This window comes from Kogia breviceps, chromosome 2, assembly GCF_026419965.1.
Source record: "Kogia breviceps isolate mKogBre1 chromosome 2, mKogBre1 haplotype 1, whole genome shotgun sequence".
NCBI classification, from domain to species: domain Eukaryota; kingdom Metazoa; phylum Chordata; class Mammalia; order Artiodactyla; family Physeteridae; genus Kogia; species Kogia breviceps.
In genome coordinates, this window is record NC_081311.1 from 200,964,681 (window position 1) to 200,985,000 (window position 20,320).

A 20,320-nucleotide genomic window follows, 5' to 3' on the forward strand; every position below is an offset into this window, starting at 1 on the left:
AGGACTCTAGGTGCTCGGGGTGACCCCGCGACAGAGACTGGCCAGGGACAGACGCTTCTTGGTCGGGGCCGGGGGGGGGGGGCAGTGAGGAGGTGAGGAAAGAAGGTCTGGAGCTTGGGCTGTGGGCGGTGCCCAGGCGACCCCGGGTTATTTGTCCAGCGCCCCCCACCAGCAGGCTGGTGGACGTGCCAGCAGGTCCTGCAGCGCCCACTGGAGCTGGAAGGGGTCCAGGAGCAGGAGTGGGCATATGGGCAGTTGTCCCGAGAAGGGTCAGTTGCTTGGGGAAAGCCTTCTGTACACCCCGCCCCCTCAGCAGGCCGGCTGGGGTCCAGAGCTGAGAAGGAAGGAGGGGGGGGGGCAGGGAAGCAGCCCCCTAACTGCTTTTCCAGACCTGGGCCTCTCCCTCGTGTTTTGGAGGCCAGGGTGCCTAGAACTGGCCACAGAGCTGCATTCCAGCACCGTCCTGGGAGGCCAGGGCCGCCAATTGCCTACACCGAATTGCCGAGAGTATCCTTGGGGCAGCAGGATTAGTTGGTGCAGAGCATCTGGGATGTGGCTTTAAAGGCAAGTTGAGCAGGCAGTCTGCGTACTCCTGTGTGAGCTGCAGAAGCTTCTGGAGAGATGGGCTTGGTGTGGCGCCATCTTCCCTCTGCAGTCTCCTTGGGAGGGCTCTAGGGCCACCAGTCAGGAGCGGCTGCCAGGCTGGGCCCGGACAGATGAGGTCTGCATCCAGCATTGGTGATGGGATCACTGTTGGGAAGGGGTCTTGGGCTAAAGCACTGGGTCTGCAGAGCTGGTGGGGGGCCTGCTGGGTGGGCACGCCATCAGGAGGCTGCTTGTGCCCTCAGGAGGGCTGGGAACTGCGGCTGTGTCGGCAGGTGGCAGGAGGTGTGAGGCTTAAAGATGTTTAAGTCATAGGCTGATGGGACTTGCTGAGGAGAAGCCGGAATCTGGGGTGACCCAGGAGGTCTGAGTATGGGGGCAAGAAGGTGGATACCTGGTCTGCCATCCAGCAAGAGAAGGAACTGCTGGGGGGGGGGTAGGAAGCGAGTGCAGGTGTTTTAACCTGGGGAGGGCGGCCGGGGGTTTGGAGACTTGGGACCTGGGGGCCGGGCCTAGCGGAGAGGCTCTAAAGAGACTGCGGATGGGGGAGCAAACCTGCCGTGAAAGAGCTCTTCCCCCAAAAAAACCTGGGAGCACGAGAGGAGGAGGTGTCTCGAAGGCTGAGGGAAGGGAGAGTTCTAGAAGGATGTCGTCTGCTGTTGAAAAAGCAACAGACTGAGGAAGAAAGGAGGGGCCGTCACTGGCCAGCTGGGGGAGAAGGCTCAGTGCAGATGGGAGGGGTCAGTGCGAAGCGGGGATAGGCTGATGCCTCCCAGTGGGGAGGGGAAAGGGCGGCGGGGGTGACCGGAGGGCTGGACTGGGCAGCTCTAAGATGGACGGGATACCAGCCATGCCCTCCTGCCTGGCCCGAGTGTCCCCCCTTTCTCCAGGCGTTTAGCCGAGAAGAGGTGAGGGTTTGGGGGTGGAGGTCTGACATGACAAGAGGGGGATTTTATCAGTCTGCCTTGCACACTTCCAGGGTCAGGGAGCTCACCTCCTCTCTGGCAGGCCCCACCCGCCTCCAACTGTTTGGCTTAGATCAGGGAACAGACTTGCTTTTTGGGAAGGAGAGCCCACCTCTGCCCGGCTGATGTCCAGCACCGACAGATGACCCGCAGGCCCAGGCCGAGCTGGGCCAGTGCCTTGACCACCAACTAGCACCGGCCACCGCATCTGCCCTGCCGCGGGCTCGGGGAGCCTCAGCCCAGCCTGCCCGGGGCCTCAGGCCGGCGCCCGGGCTCTGGCTCCGTGTCTTCACTCCCGTGTGTGTCCGAGGAGGGAGGGAGGGACGGGGGCTGTGCTGGGGCGGCCGGAACAGCGCAGGTCACCGGGCTGGCTGGACGAGGTGTCCAGGCAGGGCTGAGGGGGTGCCGCAGGGAGGCGGCGGGGGCGGGGCGGGGCGGGGAGGCCAAGGGCGAGGGGGCGCAGTTCACGGCTGGGAGCGGTGGGTGGGCCGATAGCGCCAAGGAGCCTGCTCAGAGCCGGCCTGAGAAAAGGGGGTCCTGGGTGTTTTGTCCTCACCTCTCTCCTGCCTGCAGGAATGGAGGGCTCGGGAGGGAGGGCGGCCAGCCAGGGAGGCCGCCGGCCGCCGTGGCCCGCAGGTGCTCGCACCTCGGCAGCCCGCACCCTCCTGCCTCTCCTGCCTGCCCGCCACTGCCCTGTGACCCATCCAGCCTGGCCTGGGTGCCTGTCACAGCCGGGCCTAAGCTGGCACCTGGAAGCCCCAGGCTGGCACCTGCAGCCACTCCCAGCCCCAGGGCACGTCCCCAGTTCAGCCCGTGACCCCCAGCCCGGCACCACCACGCAGCAGGGGAGGGTCCTCGCCAAGGGTGCTCTCCTGGCCCCTGCCGTTGGAGGGGAGGCCGGGGGCAGGGCAGTTGGGGCCGCGGCCCCTCCTGGATGGGTGCACGTGGCCCTATTGCACAGCCTCCACCATCAGGGAGACGGGTCCAGTATCTGCCCGGCTCTGCCAGCTGGGACGCCGGGTGGAGGACCCTCGTCCTGCTCTGTGAGCTGCCCCCTGCTGGCGATGGTCCAGGGCCACGGGTCAGCGTCAGCAAGGGCAGCCGAGAGGAAGAGCTGTCTCTGGGGATGTCCTCGGGTCCCAGCCCTCCCTGCCTGGAGGTGCCCGCCCCCCCCCCCAACCCCACGAAGGAAGGAGGGCAGGGATGGGGGTGCTTACTCTCTGCCAGGCCCTAGGGAGCCAGGCTCTGTCCCTCCATCCCCGCTGGTTCCCTTGAGGCCCGCATGTGGCCAGAAAGGCCTGACTCGCCCCGGGGCGGGGGGCAGGTCCCAGGCCCCTGACTCCCCACCGCGCGGTCCTGGGGCTCTGCAGGGCGTAGGCCCCACAGTCGGCCCTGTTCCGGGATGGAGGCCACAGCGCCCCTTCGACAGCAGGCCCTGGGAGCAGGGTTGGGGGCCCCGGGGGACGAGGCGGCTGGGGGCAGGTCTGTGAGGGAAAAGGGGGAGGGAGCTGCGCTTCCTGCCTCCGCACCCCCCGCCCTCCTTCCTCCCCACCCCCAGCCTCTGACACCTCCCTCGAGTGCCACCCAAGTGTGCAGCGCCCTTCTGCACCCTCCCACCGCACCTGGGGCACCGCCGCCCTCTCCTGGCTGTTCCACTGATGGGCACGGAGCTGCACACGGGCCATAGGGCAGCTCTGTCCTCTGCACCTGTTCTTGCTGCCCTGGGGCGTGTGCAGGAGAGGAAGCCGCTCAGACTTAAGTGTGACCTAGCCACCCCTGGCCACTGCTGTGAGGCAGCCCAGTGGCCGTGGGGGCCTGAAATCGAGCGGCCTGAGCCACTTGGCCCCTGATGTGACTTCGGACAGGAACCCTCATCTCTGCCAGCCTCGGTTTCCTTGTCTGTAAAGTGGGTTCACAGCACCCACCTCAGAACTGGGGCCGGCAGTTTGAAAGGTGCGCCCTGCACCGCGAGTGCTGGAGGCAACCTCAGTCACGTCCTCGTGCCGCCGGGAGCAGCGCCGCCAGGAGCCCGCGCCGGGCAGTGGCACGGGGGTGATGGGAGCTTGGAGGGCGCAGAGGAGGGTGCGCACGCCGGAGGGGGCTCAGTGTGTCCCGCCAGGGGGGTGCGGGTCTTGCAGCAGGGACCCAGCAGACTTGTGCCCGGGCTTTCCCGACGGGGTGGGCCTCGGCCTGGGGGGCCCCTGCCTCTGGCCGGCCCGGAGCTGTGGGTGGGTGGCCTGCCCATCCTGCAGGGCCTGCGGTCCTCAGTGGGAGCTGGCACTCCGGACTGGGGTCGGGGAAGCTGGGGCTGTCCTGCCCTGCCCCTCCGGGATCCCTTCCTCTCCCTCTCCTCAGCCTGGGCCCGGGGAGGGGCGCCGGGCAGGCCTGGACACTTCCCCTGTGAGCCTGGAGTCTGGCAGCCCCCCCATGCCCCCCACGCAGGACCTAAGGCCTCTGTGCTGAGGTCCAGGTGTGAGCTGAGCTGCTCAGGGCACCTGGGGCGGCCCTCCTCACACGCAGGGGGCGTGGAGGTCTGGAAGGAGCTGAGTGGGGGCAGCAGCCCACAGCCCTGCCCTGGGGCTCAGTCTCCCGCACTCCTGCTTTACACCCGTCCCCCCCGGGGCTTGCCCCAGGAGGCCTGGAGGTGGGCTTCTGCAGAGGAAGCCCTGCTCCTGTGTCCTGCGCTGAGGGGGCTGCACGGCCCACCCTAGGCGCTGCCCCAAGACGGGCCTGCCTTCCCCCGACCCTGGCAGGCAGCCCCACCTGCGTGCCGCCTCCTGGGGCCTGCCGCCCACGTCCCCTCTGTGCAGGAGAGCCCACCGGCCTCGCGGCCGTTCTCCTGGTGACCCGCCCCCCAGCCTCCCGTAGCCCTCCTCTCCCTCACGCCAGCCCCTCCCCACAGGTGAGCACCTGCGGATCTGCCCCCAGGGCTACACCTGCTGCACCAGCGAGATGGAGGAGAACCTGGCCAACCGCAGCCAGGCCGAGCTGGAGACGGCACTCCTGGACAGCGGCCGGGCCCTGCAGGCCACGCTGGCCGCCCAGCTGCGGGGCTTTGACGGTGAGGGGCTCCGGGGCCGCAGGACACTCACGGCGGGGGGCTGGGCACTCGGGGGCCTCTCGCAGCGAGGCAGGGTCAGAGGGGACGTAGTAGCAGAACACTGGCCACGTGCAGGGGCCTGAGCGAGGGATCCGTGAACTCGGAGTCACCCGTAGGTCTCTGTCCACCCCGAGGCATGCAGCACGTTTGGGGAGAGCCAGCTTGTCCCTTCCATCAGCCCCTCAGAGGGGACCCTCTGCCCCCCAGAGTTCTCCTAGGCACCTGCCAGGGACAGGCCTGGCACTGGCCACCAGGTGGTCTGGAGCTGGGGAGCTCAGCGTGAGGACCGAGCTCGGGGGCCAGGACGGGGCTGCAGGGTGCTGGGTGGAGGCACAAGGAGTTTGGGGCCCCTGCCGTGGCCCTCGAGCCTCCAGGTCAGCTGTGTGTGTCAGTCATCTGTTCCCGGCCCCTCACCAGCTCTCTCGTCGTGTCTGGGCCCCTAAACAAGGGGTGGTGGCATGACGTCGTGACGCTGACCGCGGGCACCTCAGAGGGGCCCCCGAAGTGACAGCTGATGTCAGAGCCTGCACAGCACCCATTCGGGACACTAGTCTGTGTTAAAAGCGATTCCTCATCCGCTTCCAGGCCCACTTGTGCCCCCCGCCCCCACCCACGAGTCCTTTCCACCTGCCCCTCTGTGTGCCCCTTCCCGCCCCGCGCCTCAGCCCCGGGCCGTGCCTGCTAGCTCCCTCCGTGCCTCGTGCCTTGGGAGCAGCCCTTACCTGGCCCCCTGTGGCAGGGGTCTCAGAGCCTTCGTCTGAAGCGCGCCTCGGGCGGCCGCGTTCCAGGGTGCAGGGCCCACGCTCGCGCACCACACCTTCCGGGCCGGCTGCCAGGGGCCTGGCTCAGAGCAGGACCCTGCTCAAAAGATGGGGCTGGGGCTGGCCATGGGATTGGGGGCCCCGTGACCACCCCGTGTGCTGCTGGGCTAGTGACTGAGCTACAGACTGCCCATCTGGGCCAGAGGCCGGGGTGGGGACCAGGACCCGAGTCCCACGGCGGGAGCTGGCTGGGAACTTGGACTGTCCGCCCCTTCCCACACTTCCCACCTGGGGAGCTGTAGGGGCACAGCCGGAGCTGCGGGAGGCTCTTGGGTGGGGTGGGTGTAGACACGGGTCTGAGGGCCAGAGACCTGATGTCCACCACGCCTCAGAGCAAAGCCTGCCTGGCCCTGTGTCCCTGGACACCCGAGTTTGGGCCCGTGTGGGGAGGGCTGGCCACAGCTCTCGAGGAAGCATCCGAGTGGACGGTCTGTGTGCTTATGGACCCTGCAGTCTCCCTGCTGAAAGGGGTGGACGGCGTTGGGGGCCTCGTTCTCAGCACACGGGGCACAGAATTATTTCCCCAAAACCACAGGGGTCTGCGGCCCACGCTTACGCCCCGCCTCGGCACCCCCGTCCGAGACTCGGTGCATCCCGAGGGCTGTGGGAAACCCTCTCCAGACCCTCAGGCTGGCTAGCTTCCAAAACCTGGGGGTTCGGGGGAAAGATGAGGGGGTTCGGGGGGGAAGATGGTGGAAGAGTAAGACACGGAGATCACCTTCCTCCCCACAGATACATCAAAACCAGAGGGAGGGCGTCCAAGAGAGATAAGGATGGAGGGGGAGGGCAGGAAGCCCAGGAGAGCCTCAGAGGTGGGCAGGGTGGAGAGTGCACAGAGGCTCACCCCCAGGGCAGGGGGCCTGGCTGGGTGACAGAGAGGCGGGGGAGGGGGAGGGACAGGGACAGGGACGCAAGGAGAGCTGCTGGGAGGGAAAGCAGGCGAGGGTCGCCCTGGGCCTTCTTCCCCCAGGTGGGTCCCACCCCAACTCAGAGCACTCTCCTGCCCTCCACACAGACCCTTGCCAGGTGATCTCGTGGGGCACTGAGGCACCGTGTCCCCCCTACTCAAGGCCCAGCTCAGAAATGGACTCTGGATGCCCAGACCCCGGGCCAGGAGGGGGAGGTCTCAGAGCCCCGTGGGGGCGGGCACCCAGGGTGGGAGCGGGCACCCAGGGCCCGTGCAGGCTCTGATGACTCTCGGAGCACCGGGGATCCCCGGCGGAGCCCCCTTAATGCCGGTCGCGCTGCCACAGCACGCGGGGTGGGCAGGGGGCTCCGGGAAGGCCTGACGCCCGTCTCCCGCGCGCAGATCACTTCCAGCGCCTGCTGAATGACTCGGAGCGGGCGCTGCAGGAGGCCTTCCCGGGCGCCTTCGGAGAGCTGTACGTGCAGAACGCCAAAGCCTTCCGCGACCTGTATGCCGAGCTGCGCCTCTACTACCGCGGCGCCAACCTGCACCTGCAGGAGACGCTGGCCGAGTTCTGGGCCCGCCTGCTCGAGCGCCTTTTCCGGCAGCTGCACCCGCGGCTGCTGCTGCCCGACGACTACCTGGACTGCCTGGGAAAGCAGGCCGAGCCGCTGCGGCCCTTCGCAGAGGCCCCCCGCGAGCTGCGCCTGCGCGCCACCCGCGCCTTCGTAGCGGCGCGCGCCTTCGTGCAGGGCCTGGGCGTGGCCAGCGACGTGGTCCGGAAGGTGGCCCAGGTGCGCGGAGGCCCCGCCCCCTGCCGCACATCCCGCGCCCCCACCCCGGGGCCCGGGACCTCCTTACACGCCCCACCCCGGGCGGCTGGGAGGATCCAGCACGTGAACTCTGCCCCGGGCGCGATGGCCAGGCCGGTCCCGGGCAGAAAGAGGGAAGGGAGGAGGGTTGCGGCTGGATGCTTAGCCAGCTCCAGGGGTCAGGTGGACGGGAGACGGCAGAGATGAGGGAGATGCATGTGCTCCGAGGCTGGGCCGGGGGATGCCTGGCCCCGTCGGGCAGCTCGCTCGCGTCAGACCCACCAGCATCGGGTGTGGGAGGGCATCGGCCGCAGGCGCCTGCAGCCCTGGGCGTGAGCCACCTCCACCCCAACTGGGGTCCCTAACGAGCCAGCCCCAGCCCCAGCCTCCATCCGTTCAGCGGCGTGGCTGGCGGTATTCCCGCTTCCTTGGGAGGGTTCGTGACCACGGCGCTCCTGGGAGTCGCGGCACTTGAGAGCGTATCGCCTGTTAGACCGAGCCCCACCACGGCCTGCAGGCCTGCTTGGTCATCTGAGAAGGACCCTGGCGCACCTTGTGGGGCTGCACACCTGCTGCGGGGTCGCGCTCAGGCTGCCTTGCCTCCCCAGGTGCCCCTGAGCCCGGAGTGCTCACGGGCCATCATGAAGCTGGTGTACTGCGCCCACTGCCTGGGGGTGCCCGGCGCCCGGCCCTGCCCCGACTACTGCCGCAACGTGCTCAAGGGCTGCCTGGCCAACCAGGCCGACCTGGACGCTGAGTGGAGGAACCTTCTGGGTGAGCTGCTGCCACCGCCTGCGGGAAGGGGGGTTGGGGGCGTGCGAAACCGGGCCTGTGCTCTGGAGCAGGCGGGCCCCGGGGCGAGGAACAAGATGCCCCCCGCACGTCCCGAACAGAGTGCAGCGTGGGCAGCTGCCCGGGAGGGAGCCCCGCAGGCGCACCGTCCTGCCCTTCCCCACCGGGCGCGGACATGCAACACGCGCGTGAGTTAACGTGTGCGTCGCTGCCCTGGGGTGGGCCAGCTCTGAGGTGTGCCGACGTGACGTGGGTCACCAAGCAGCTGTGCCGACACAGACGTACCACGGCGCGTACACCTGCCGCTGTGAGGTGAGCCTGCGTGCATCCATATCGACACACGGGGGCTGACGCGAGGGCTCAGCGTGCCCGTATACTGACATGTGTAAGTTCTAACGCGTGCCGACACGTCGGGCGGCACACGTGCATTCGTGCCGAGCGTGATGGCATGCCTCGAGCCAACATGAAACCGTGTGAGGTCACGTAGGCAGGTGGCGGGCCAGGTGTACGTGTGCCGACGGGCATCAGCTTACACACGCGTGCTCGACCTGCACGTGTGCCGACAGACACAGGCGCTAACGTGTACGCGGGCGGGCCTGCAGCGAGCCGACACGGAGCTGCGGCGTCTCGCGCGAGTTGCCTCGTCTCGCGCGAGCTGCCGCGTGCAAGGCAGCGCGCGGTGAGCCAGTGCGCGCGCGTACAAAGTGCTCCTGTGTGTGTGTCACGCCTGGGCCAGATTCCATGGTGCTCATCACAGACAAGTTCTGGGGCCCGGCGGGTGCCGAGAGCGTCATCGGCGGCGTGCACCTGTGGCTGGCAGAGGCCATCAGCGCCCTCCAGGACAACAGCGACACCCTCACGGCCAAGGTGCGGGCAGGGGCGTGCAGCGGGCGAGGGAGGGCGCCCCGGATACGGCCTCGCACCCTTCCAGGACCCCTGCGTTCTGCCCCCAGGTCATCCAGGGCTGCGGGAACCCCAAGGTGAACCCCCAGGGCCCCGAGCCTGAGGAGAAGCGGCGCCGGGGCAAGCTGGCGCTGCCGGAGAAGCCGCCCGCGGGCACGCTGCAGAAGCTGGTGAGCGGCCCCTCAGCCGGGCAGGCCCCAGGTGGGCGCGGTTGGGGGTCCAGGGCAGGCTGGGCCGGGGTGCCCGTGGCCTGACTGCTGCCCTGCAGGTCTCCGAGGCCAAGGCCCAGCTCCGAGATGCCCAGGACTTCTGGATCAGCCTCCCGGGGACGCTGTGCAGTGAGAAGCTGGCCATGAGCTCGGCGAGCGACGACCACTGCTGGAACGGGGTGGCCAAGGGCCGGTAGGTGCCCCGGCTGACAGCCCGTCCCTCCTCCACGGCCCCTCGCCGTCCGGGACGCCAGACGTTGTGTGCACGGGGTCACGCCCGACGTGGGACACCCGGCGGAACCAGAGCTGGGATGAGAGCCGAGTCCTCACCCTGTGCCAGCTCCCCACAGCAGGCGCCGTGCTTAGCGCATCCTCACCTTGCCGCGTGGGGTCTGCAGGGCTCCCGTCGGCCGCCGAAGCCTCTGGGGGGGGTCTCGGGCTTGCCACCGCCCTGACGCGGGGAGGGCAGTGGGCAGGCGTGCTGGGGCAGTTGCCCTGTGCGGGGAGCAGGGCAGTGACGCAGGGCCTCACTTCCCTCCCGGCCTCCAGGTACCTCCCCGAGGTGATGGGCGATGGCCTGGCCAACCAGATCAACAACCCCGAGGTGGAGGTGGACATCACCAAGCCCGACATGACCATCCGCCAGCAGATCATGCAGCTAAAGATTATGACCAACCGCCTGCGCAGCGCCTACAACGGCAACGACGTGGACTTCCAGGACGCCAGTGAGGGCGGGGCCCGGGCTGGGCGTGGCGGCTGCGAGCCTAGGGCTGGGGCCGGAACGCCAGGGAGCACCCCCAGCTGGGGAGGGGTGCAGGGACGGGGCCCTCCCGGCCCCTGGGCCTCCACGGTGGCTCTGAGGACGCTGCCGCTGCCAGGCGTGGTCACGAAGTGCCCCTGCTCCTCGTCCCCAGGCACAGCTGTGACCCGGCCCGGATGTCCTCCCAGCCTCGGCAGGCTCAGGGGGTCGGGGCGCTGTGGGCAGGGTGCAGCTGGCGTCACCGGCCCGCGAGGCCCAGCCAGAGGGGCGCGGCTCTCAGGGTCCCCAGGGCTGGGCGGGCCCGCTGGAGCCTCCTCTCGTCCCCAGGTGATGACGGCAGCGGCTCGGGCAGCGGCGAGGGCTGCCCAGACGGGGAGTGTGGCCGGAGGGTCAGCAGGAAGAGCTCCAGCTCCCGGACGCCCCTGAGCCACGCCCTCCCCGGCCTCTCCGAGCAGGGGGGCCAGAAGACGTCGGCCACGGGCTGCCCCCAGCCCTGCACGTGCCTCCTGCTCCTCTCCGTCCTCCCCCTGGTGCTCTCAGCAGCCAGGCCCCGGTGGCGGTAACTGCCCGGCCCCAGGGACCGAGGCCAAGGACTGACTTTGCCAAAACTCGAACCAGACGGTATTGAACTCCCTCGGCCGAGAGCCCCCGGGGCGGGACAGGAAGGGTTGGTGAGGGACCGCGGCCGTGACTGTGCCGGGGGCCGGGCGAGTGGCTTTGCCAGCCACCCTGGCTTTTAGTTTTGTATGAGGCCCTCAGGTCAGCAGGGAACAGCGTCCCCAAAAGCCATGCATTTCAGGGACCTCGGGGATGCCAGTGCTGTCTCTCCCCCCGGCTCCTGCGCCATCACGGCAGCGCCAGGGCCTGTGAGGAGGCGGCCCGAGCAGTGTCCCGTCCCGCCCCGCCGGAGCGCGAGCCGTGCCTTCCTCTTCCGCCTGCCCCGCTGAGCACCGGGGGCTCCGGGTGTCTGAAAGCCAGGCCCACCCCCAGCGCCCAAGAATCCCTGAGAGGGTGTCGGGGTTCCCGCCATCCGGGGTCTAACGGGGCCTTTGAGATCACGCGTGAACCTGGACCCCCTCCCCCGCCCCCCGGAGCCACCTCTGGGCTCTGCCCTCAGCCGCGTCTGTGCGGGGCCGGGCCGCTGCTCTGCCCGTCGCGTGGGCCCGCGGCCCACACAGCGACTTCCAGCCGTGCAGGAGCGCCACCTGCCGTTGTCCTGCCCCGTCTCCGCCCAGACTCAGGGCCAGTCCCAGCTCAGGGCGACACAGGCCAGGGCTGCAGGTGACCCCTGGCTGTCACTGGCCACAGGGATGCTGGGTGGCTGGTGAAACTTCAGCTCAGGACCAGCGAGACCCGGCTCTGCAGGCCGGAGGGACATCCCTTCCCTGACCCCGCCAGCTGCAGGGCCCGGGGAGCTTTGACAGTTAAGGGCTTTTCCAGCCGTGCATACTCCGCAAGCGCTTCCCGTCCTCTCAGAGCTGCTTTCTCAGCTCCTCCCGAAATGCTTTTGAAGGTCCCGGGCGACCTTCCGTGGCCCTGGGATCTGGGCGCACCCCCGCTCACTCAGGCTGTCCAGGCCCCTCCGCAGACCTGTGGCCCCACCCTCCTGGGCCCTGCCCTCTGCAGGGCCTGGGGAGGGGCTGGCGAGAGAGGAAGCCGGGCAAGGGAGGGTGGTCCTCAAGGGTCCCGGGGACGCTGAGCCCCCTTGGCCAGGGAAAGTGGTCCTGACCAGCCCCCGGGCCCTGAGAAGGCTGCTTCGCGCTGCTTTGCTTTTCCTCACGGGGTTGGGGGGGCCCTGGCCACTGGTTAGGACTTCTGGGATGTGTGGGGTCCTGCACTCCGCCAGCAGCCCAGCCTCACAGGCACACCCACCCCATCGTAACCCTGTCGTGCCTGGGCAGGGGGCTGGGCCTGGGGCCTCCTTCCCTGCGAGTGAGGGCCAGCTGAACTCTCAGGGGCTCTGGGGCAGTGACCACCCGTGTGCCAGGACGGCCACCCTTGAGCTACACTTGGACGGCCCCAGGGCGGCCTGCACTCTGGCCCTGCCCTACATGCATCTCTGGAAGGGGTGGCCCCGCCACGGTCACTGGCCAGGCAGCGGCCAGGCCTGCTGTCTCCTTGTGCTGCACCGTGTCAGCAGATGACGTGTGTTCTCTGAGTCCCCGTATGAATAAAAGGCTGGAGACCGCGTGTGGCTGCAGTGTTCCCGCTGTGCTGAGCCCGGCTGCGAGGCTGTGCCGCGGGCCGCGCACAGCAGGCCGTGGCTGGTCGGGAGGTCAGGAGGGGCTCGGACGCAGATCGTGCCTGGCGGTGTGGCCCGCGGCTGCAGAGGGCATGTCCTGCCCCCGACTGGGGTCCCCCTACCATCCCCCCTCACCACCCCTGCTCTGTACACACACATCCAGACACATGTCCCAGGACGGTTCCCGTTACCACTTCCTGCCAAGTAGCCTCAGAGATGCCCAGGAGGTCAGAGCATGGCGACCAGCGTCTCCTGAGGTCGAGCCTGGTGGGACATCCTGATGGTCCAGTCAGCCCCCAGTGCCACAGAGAGAGCCCTGCCACACCTGGCTTCTCTCAGCAGAGCACAGACCAGCCACCTGCCCTTCCCCAGGCAGTCCCGTGGGATCCTTGAGTAAAGCTGCCAGACCCACCTTTGCCCCAGGGGGCCCTGCAGCCCCACCTGGACACCAGCCTCTGCAGCACCGCACCGGGTGCAGGGCCCAGCACCTCAGCCAGAGGCTGCAACACAGAGGCGGCAGCCACTGAGGGTCACTTTATTTGGGTGTCGCAGCCCACAATGGCCTGCCAGTCAAATGTTCCGCAAAGCTTCTCTTGTCACCTGGGGCCCTGGAGCACTGAAGGACCAGCAGCCAGGGCCCTGGGCCCCGTGAGTATAAGGGAGCTGGACCCCCAGCACGGGGTCGGGGGGGCGGTGGGCAGGCAGCACACCCTGGGAGGGGGATGCAGCTCCGAGGAGGGAGTCCTGCAGGGGTCGCAGCTCCTGCTGGGCCTGGGGCAAAGCTCAGGCCTCCCTGGACACCTGCCGGGCAGCCAGTGCGTGCTCACCCGCCTACCCCTCCACGAGTCCTGGGGTGGTCCCCGTTCCTGCTGGCCCAGCTCCTCCCGGAGCCCTGTATAGGCAGGTGGGCGCCCGGACGCTCACTCGTGCCTGTAGGTGGAACGTAAGCGCCTCGACTTGCGTGGCAGCTTCAGGGCCTCAGCCTTCTGTGGCTCGTTGCCACGTTGCTCCAAGGGTTTCCTTGTGAACAGAGCTGGATGTATTTTCCCTGTGGGGGACAGGGGTCCACAGGTGAGGTGACAGCCGACGGGTCAGGAGCAGGAAGGGAGGGGGCCCGCCTCGGGGGTCTCTCTGCCTTGTCCCTGCAGCGCTGGGCCCTCCCTGCCCTGGGCCAGGCCCCGGACCACCCTTGAGCTCCCAAGCCCTGCCCACCCCAGGCCAGGTGCTGGTCAGTGAGAGGCTCCCCCTCCTCGGCTCCTGGTCCCCGTTCATTCTTCATGGGAATCCAGGAAGCCACAGACATCCTGACCGACCCACACGGACGGGCAGAGCTCAGCCAGCTCCACAGGGAGCTACGTGTGGGTGGCCTGGGCACGGCCAGCGTGGGTGTCTGCAGTGCACGCACACACTCATTCAGACACACCAGTGTTTGCATACACGGGCAGGAATGCATTCTCTGCTCCCCTCCAGGTGACACTCGGCACTCCTTTACCCGGAGACAAGCCCTCTGTCTAGAAATGATGTTTATAATCAAAGTGCTAGTCACATCCAGGATGGAGAAGTGATTCCCCAGCCATGAGACCCTAGTGAATAGTGCAAGGCTTAGAATGAGCGTGTCTGTGTCCCTACTAGAAAGTGAAGACACGTGACAGAGCCATCAAAGATGGGGCACATGGGTGGGATCCCGGCAGACCCTCCCTCTGCACAGCAGGGACTCCTTCTAGACAGGACCCCACCCTCGAAAGTGAAACCTCAGTGACCCTAAACATTTCCCTCCTCCCTTCGTGTGGCCTGAAGATAAAGACAGGGACCTTCAGAGTTTCTAGCATAGACCCATTTCTGTACCCAGCCTGGGAAAGCAGAGAAACACACCAGCAAGGAACTTGCCAAACATCTCAAAATATGCAGCGCGTTACCTGGGGAATCACAGACTGACTGTCCCGACATGAGAATATCAAGGAACAGGAGAAAATACTAAGAAATGTCTACTTTGAAGAGGTCACAGCAACATGGTAGCCTCAGCTGAAATGACCCGCTTCCCGGCAGACATGTTGAAATGTTGGGCAAAATCAAAGCATTTATCAAATCAGCAGCTACCTGAGGTCACAGGAGAGCTAAGTCCGATGCACTTTGAAAAAAAAAAAAAAAAAAAAAGGCCCTGTGGTTGCAGTGAGTGCGTGAGTGGTTATCAGATGCAGAAACATTCCCTTCTGGGCATCACAGGTGAGCAGACAGGCATGGGACATATGCAGCTGGAGCCGGCAGCCCTGTATGGCCTGGACTGTGGAAGGGATGGAAGCCCTCCCTGCTGGCTGCGGGGGGCCAAGAAAGCTTTGCTGCCAGGGCTCTGAACAGAAGCATCTCCAGCAGCATCAGCGTCCCACTGGTCCTCAGCTGATAACAGACAGGAGCAGACACAAAAGCACCCACAGAGCTCGCCCATTGTAAGGCAGAATGTGGTTCCCCGGGGAAAGAGGGAAGAGCAAGTCCCCAGCAAATCAGCCAAAAAAAACCCAAAACAAAACAAATTTAAACATTACAACATATGCCAAAAACTACCCACCACCGAGAGAGAGCCCCCTGAGAACGCCGGGCAATGGGGAGGCCGGGATAGTGTATAAGGTGTTGTGTGTGGCAGCTGCCAGTGCACCCCAGAAGGTGCAAACACACACCATACACATACGCGCCGCACACACACACACACTCCAGACGTGCACACAATGCAAACACACATCACACACATACACATCCCCACAAACACACACATGCACGACACACAGCATGTACACACATACAACGGACATACATACACAAATACATACACACCACGCATATATACACACACGCACAAGAGCCAGCACGTACACACGTAGAGCACACACGATACAGCCACACATACATACACAAACACACACGCGCACCACACACTCATACTCACACTGGCACGCCTGTCGCTCACAGGAAGCGCAGAGGGGCCCACACAGCCCGTGGGGACGCGGCGGGAGGCCTGGGCCTGCAGAGGCTGGGGGTGGGGCAGCGTAGGGAGGAGGCGAGGGGAGAGCAGAGCGTGGAGAACGGCCGGAGAACGGCCGGGCGCGCGGGCAGGCGGGGGCCTGGGGGTGTCGCTGACCCACCGCACAGCATGTGGCAGCCGAGGGGCTGGGCCAGGCTAGAGCAGCGGTGCTCAAACGGCCTGCCGCAGGACCCCTGGGCACCCATAAACTTCTTTGAGGCCCCCAAAGAGCTTTGTTTACGCGGGTTCTATCCATCCACGTCTGCGTCTTACAAATTAAGACTGAAAAAATGTGTTTAAGTGCTTAGTAATACACGGAAAAAGTAACACTAACCAACCCATCACATATTCACGTAAAGAACATGTTTTTAGGAAAAATCTGTACTTGGCCACATCAGAGCCCGCACTGTGAGGGGAGCCCGGCCCTCTAGAGATTCTGTGTCGTCAGGACTTGTTGACGGGAAATAGCTGCTTCAGTGACAGCTTCCCAGTGCCGGGGTGTGTGTGTGTGTGTGTGTGCGCGCGCGCCCATCCGTGTGGTCACGGGGAGTGACCGTGTGCGGGCAAGTGTGTATAAGCGGGTGTCCGTGGGTGAGTGTGAGCGCCTGCCTGTGCCTCTCCGCTGCCAGACCCTCCATTCCCGCGCCAGGCCACCGGCCCGGCCATCCACCTGTCCCTGAAGCCCAGAGGGAGGGCGCAGAGGCCGCAGGCAGGGAGATCCCTGCAGACCGGCGGGTATGGGGCCCACAGACCACCCACACCACGTCTAGAAATGCCCTCCCGGTGGAACCAGGCATGCGGCTCCCCCTGAAAAGGGTCCGGGGCCCGCGACCAGCCCGCGACGTACTGGACCATGGACAGCGCCATCCTCCGCACGGTGCCCTTGTCAGCAGGGGCCTTCAGCGGGCTGTGCGCCTGCGCGCTCCTCTCCAGCAGGTCCTGCGACAGCTCAACGCAGAAATGACACACACCCCGGTAGGACCCGAAGTTGCTGCACGGCGCGCACCGGCCCAAGGTCCCCGACGCCACGTGACGCGACCTCCCCAAGTCGCTGGCGCTGCTCCTGGGGTCCCCATCCCGAGACCCCCCGGCCGCCCTCCTCGCTGCCCGACCCTGCAGACGACAGCTTCGGTTCCTGGCCACCCTGGGCCGGTACCAGCTCCTCCAGATTCACTGGCTCTGCAGCTGATTCCAGGATTGAGCAGGGACAGTTGCGAACGGTTACACGTTTGGAAAGTACCCGAAAAATGCTATTAGGAGAAAGCAGAAGTCAAGAGTGCTGGCCCAGCAAGCCGCCTTCTTTAGCAAGGGCCCACGCCCATGCCGCCGGAGCCCCCGGGGCACGCGGTGGACAGCACTAAGCAGCCCCCCACCCTGGGGCCTCTCCGGGGACCCCTCCAGGGACCCACCGCAAGGGTGGGAGTCACATGGGAGGCTCGGCGCCAAACCTGGGCATCGTAACCGAGGAGAGACTGGAAAATGCACGCAAGACGCCTCCCTAAGGATCGCTATACCCATTGCACACCAAAACGGAATGAACTTTGGGTACACTGGTTAAATAAAATACATTATTAAAATGAATTCCACCTGTTCCACCTTCTTCTAACGCGGCTCCTAGAAACATTCAAATCCTACACGTGCGGGCATCACACTTCTGCTACTTGGAGCTGCTCGCCACCTCCGCTCACAGCCTCTGCTCTCCAAGTGTGGCCCCTGGACCAGCAGCAGCATCACCAGAAATGCAGATTCCTGGGCCCCACCCCAAGCCCACTAAGGCCGAAATGCCGGGCCCGGGGCCCACCTGTGATTAACTTTTTCTGTGAGGGGCCCAGTGGTAAACAGTTAAGGCTTTGTGGGCCTAGGGGATCTCTGTCACGACTACACATTGATTCTGCAGCACAAAATCAGCCGCGGTGATGCGTGAGAGGACGGTGGGGCTGCAGCCCAGCACGACGTCACCCATGAGAAGGGCGGGGCTGGCAGTCGTGAGCTCTCCAGGGGACTGCATGATCCCACGGAGAGGAAAGACAGCCCAGCTTCAACAACTAAACAAGAAGTAGGGAAAGAGGGGGGGCGACCATCACGACTGAAAGAAGCATACGGCCTTTAATGACCACACGCGGTACGTGCGTTTGTTTGAGTCTGGATTCGTGGAAGGCCGTTCTAAAAAGATACCGACGAGACAACTGTGGAAACGGATCGCTGAAGGACTACCAGAGGATGCTAGGAAATTTATATCTGATGTTCAGGTGAGATGATAGTGTTTGTGATGATGCTAAAAAAGAAGAGAGAGAGAGAGAGAAGGATGTGTCTTTAGCTGGTAGAGACACACACGGAAGTCTTTATGGCTGAGGCGATCCGTGTTGAATTTACTCTAAGTGGTTGGCAGTAGGATTCAGGGCAGGGAGTGCGGATGTGGGGTAAGAAGCGTCCTATACTGACAACTGTTTACTCTGGATGATGGGTCCATGGAAATTCACTGCACTATGTTCTTTTGTGTCATATTTTTCAGAATAAAAAGGTTTTTTTTAAGTGAAGGAGAGATTTTTACAAGGATTTTTTTTAAAAAAAGAATTAAAAGGCTTTATGCAGCCCCCAACTCCTTCATTAATACTTAAGTTACTGCAATTGAATGAGGATTCTTCTATGGGTCCCCGCAGGCAGACACTCAGCCTCCATTCTCCACCCCCCGCCAAGAGGCGGTACCTGCCCCACCCCCTCCTCACTCACTAGCTCTGCTCGGAGCCCCGCACCCTCCCAGCTCCTGCCCCCGGAAGCCTCCACTGAAAGGGAGACAGGGCACGAGGACCACAGTGACCTCTACTCTGCTCCTAAGATCCCCCTTGAACTTGAAATTACTGTAAGACAACAACTTCAAAGAAAAACAGCAGACACACAAATTAGACATAAGCTAATGCTGCCATAAAACGAAAACTGCAGTGTTGGTTTTCAAACCCTCCACCTTGGACTCTAGCGTCTCACTGGCCACTGACTACTTAACAGCAGAGCGTCTGGGAACAGCCTGAAGCACAACCAAGGAGGCTCTGGACGCCGAGCAAGGGGGAGATGAGAGAGGCCCAGGCTGAGCCCGGGTGAGCTGGTCCTGACACGTCCAGGGCCAAGGCAGACCCTCAGACGGAAGCCTTACCCCACCTCCCTGAGAGGCCTCTCCCAGCCTCCTGCACACAGGACCCACCCAGGCAGCGGGGGCTCCGCGGGCTCGGGGCCTCCTCCCCACGTGCACCTGCTCACCACGTGGTCAGGCTCGCGCTCCCGGCACCCAGCCTGCCCTGTGGTCACACTTCAGAGAACACAAGGCAAGAGCAGAGGAGCTGAACCTGAGGAGCGGGAAGACAGTGTCTCGGTGATCAGAGGAGCTCTGCCTGCCTGGGGGGCACCGGGCGGGCCTGGGGAAAGCCTTTTCTCAAGAAAGAGATTCCAGGGGTTTCCCTGGTGGCGCAGTGGTTGAGAATCCGCCCCGCGATGCAGGGGACGCGGGTTCATGCCCCGGTTTAGGAAGATCCCACGTGCCGCGGAGCGGCTGGGCCTGCGCCTCCGGAGCCTGCGCTCCACAACGGTGAGAGGCCCGCGTACCGCCAAAAAAAAAAAAAAAAAAAGAAAGAGATTCCAGAGACGGAGACAAGGCCAGAGACAAACAGAGCCTCGTCCAGCCAAGGGGAAATTTCCCCAGTTGAAGTCCACACCGCATGCCATTCCCTCACCTCCCAGGAGGCCCCGACCACGATCAGGGAAAGCTCTCGGCCCCTCTGAGGGCCCTCTTGGTGGACGTCAGCCCCGGGTCTGGCCTGGCCTCGCATGGCTGGCCGTCAGGGTCCAGGTTTGCTCCCCGAGGGGGGGAACGTCCCCCTGCAGGTGCTGGCTCTCTCCACGTGTGCCCCCCAGGGAGCCGCCCAGCTGGGCTGTGGCCGGCTGCAGCCTGCAGGCAGCCTGGGGTGAGGATGTCAGCGCGCACAGCCGCCGAGCAGAGAACAGATCAGAGGGTCCTCAGTAGGTCACACACAGGGCAATTCCACTCTGGGAGCCCATCCAAAACCACCAGGGCAGGCGTCCGGCAAGGCTCAGGGGCGCCTGGCAGCACCGTTCACAACAGGCCAGGGTGGGCCTCTCGCGTGCATCTGCAGGACGCCTGCCCTCCCGCTCCCATGGCGACCCCCGTCCTGAGGCCCCAAACAGCTGTGCACATGGCTCGTAAGGGACACACGTCACTCGGCATCATGGCAACGAGCTCAGGACACCCCAGTGACTGTGATAGTTTCCTCCTGTTTGCTGCTTCCCAGCCCGCCCACCTTATTGTCCATTCACCCCATGTGAACTGGGTCCATCCAAGGGGAGGGGGCGGTACTGGTGGACAGCTGAGAAGAGAGCCGGGTGGAGGGGTGGGCTGGTGCACGGGAGAGGGGGGACTGGGGGACCGGGGGATAGGTAGACAGTTCCATGGGGGATGGGTGGGCCGGTGGACGGTTGGACAAGGAACAGTTGGATGGGAGGATGGGGACAGGTGGATGGGAGATGGGGGACTGGGGGATGGTGGGTGGGGTCGGGGATGAGTAGACAGTCGGACAGGGCACTGGTGCACAGCGATGGGGTGGGGACGGGGCAGTGTAGACACTGAGCTGGGCCGCGGGGTCCCACGAGCTGACCTGGGGCTCAGGCACCACACTCTTGGCAATGTTGGGCTTGAAGGACCCGGTCAGATGGTACAGGAGGAGGCGTGTGCTGAGGGGCATGAGGTCCTCATCCGCGCACTTGGTCACGTCGGCCCCGTTGTCCGGCAGAAGGCTGACAGTGTCAACGTGACAGTGAACCTGCAGGGAGGTGGCCAGCCTGGTGAGGACAGCAGGCGCTCTCAGGGAGGGCCGGGAGCCCAGGGAGGCCCCACGCCCACACCAGCTCGAAGGCAGGACACCCGCTCTCGGCTGCGCGTGGGGAAGGCATGCGGCCCCTACCCCTCTTTCCCATCTGACCCCGTACATCCATCCCACTTGGGGGCTTCACAGGGCGGCAAGGGGAGGGAGGACAGCCGCACCCATGCGAGGGGCCCGTCGCCCAGGACCCTCCAGGTCGGCGCTCCTGCAAGGTCACCCTGCAGACTGCCGTGGGGGCGGGATCACAGCAGCCGCAGCGAGTACCGTATAGCCCTTGGCGTCGGCCACCTCGGGGCTGGCAAGGTTG

At 65.2% G+C, this 20,320-nt stretch overlaps 2 protein-coding genes across 7 annotated transcripts in view; one reads left to right on the plus strand and one right to left on the minus strand.

Moving 5' to 3' along the window:
* GPC1 (glypican 1) overlaps nucleotides 1-12,062 on the plus strand; it is a 28,328-nt gene extending 16,266 nt beyond the window's left edge. For 4 of the 6 annotated variants that reach the window (XM_059053731.2, XM_067027315.1, XM_067027316.1 and 1 more), the window contains 8 exons: nucleotides 4,471-4,629; nucleotides 6,799-7,190; nucleotides 7,817-7,982; nucleotides 8,737-8,867; nucleotides 8,954-9,073; nucleotides 9,172-9,305; nucleotides 9,662-9,837; nucleotides 10,200-12,062. In XM_059053731.2, the coding sequence (XP_058909714.1) occupies nucleotides 4,471-4,629; nucleotides 6,799-7,190; nucleotides 7,817-7,982; nucleotides 8,737-8,867; nucleotides 8,954-9,073; nucleotides 9,172-9,305; nucleotides 9,662-9,837; nucleotides 10,200-10,435 (1,514 nt within the window). In that variant the 3' untranslated portion in view covers nucleotides 10,436-12,062. Of the gene's footprint in view, nucleotide 1; nucleotides 722-4,470; nucleotides 4,630-6,798; nucleotides 7,191-7,816; nucleotides 7,983-8,736; nucleotides 8,868-8,953; nucleotides 9,074-9,171; nucleotides 9,306-9,661; nucleotides 9,838-10,199 lie in introns of those variants that run through there. The other 2 variants (XM_067027317.1, XM_067027318.1) reach the window with 2 other exon arrangements.
* A 3,408-nt stretch (nucleotides 12,063-15,470) lies between these two features.
* ANKMY1 (ankyrin repeat and MYND domain containing 1) overlaps nucleotides 15,471-20,320 on the minus strand; it is a 21,747-nt gene continuing 16,897 nt past the window's right edge. Inside the window, 4 exon segments of the mRNA XM_067023488.1 lie at nucleotides 15,471-16,240; nucleotides 18,380-18,428; nucleotides 19,451-19,953; nucleotides 20,260-20,320. The exon segment at nucleotides 20,260-20,320 is cut by the window's right edge and continues 156 nt beyond it. Of these exon segments, the coding sequence (XP_066879589.1) occupies nucleotides 15,668-16,240; nucleotides 18,380-18,428; nucleotides 19,451-19,953; nucleotides 20,260-20,320 (1,186 nt within the window). The 3' untranslated portion in view covers nucleotides 15,471-15,667.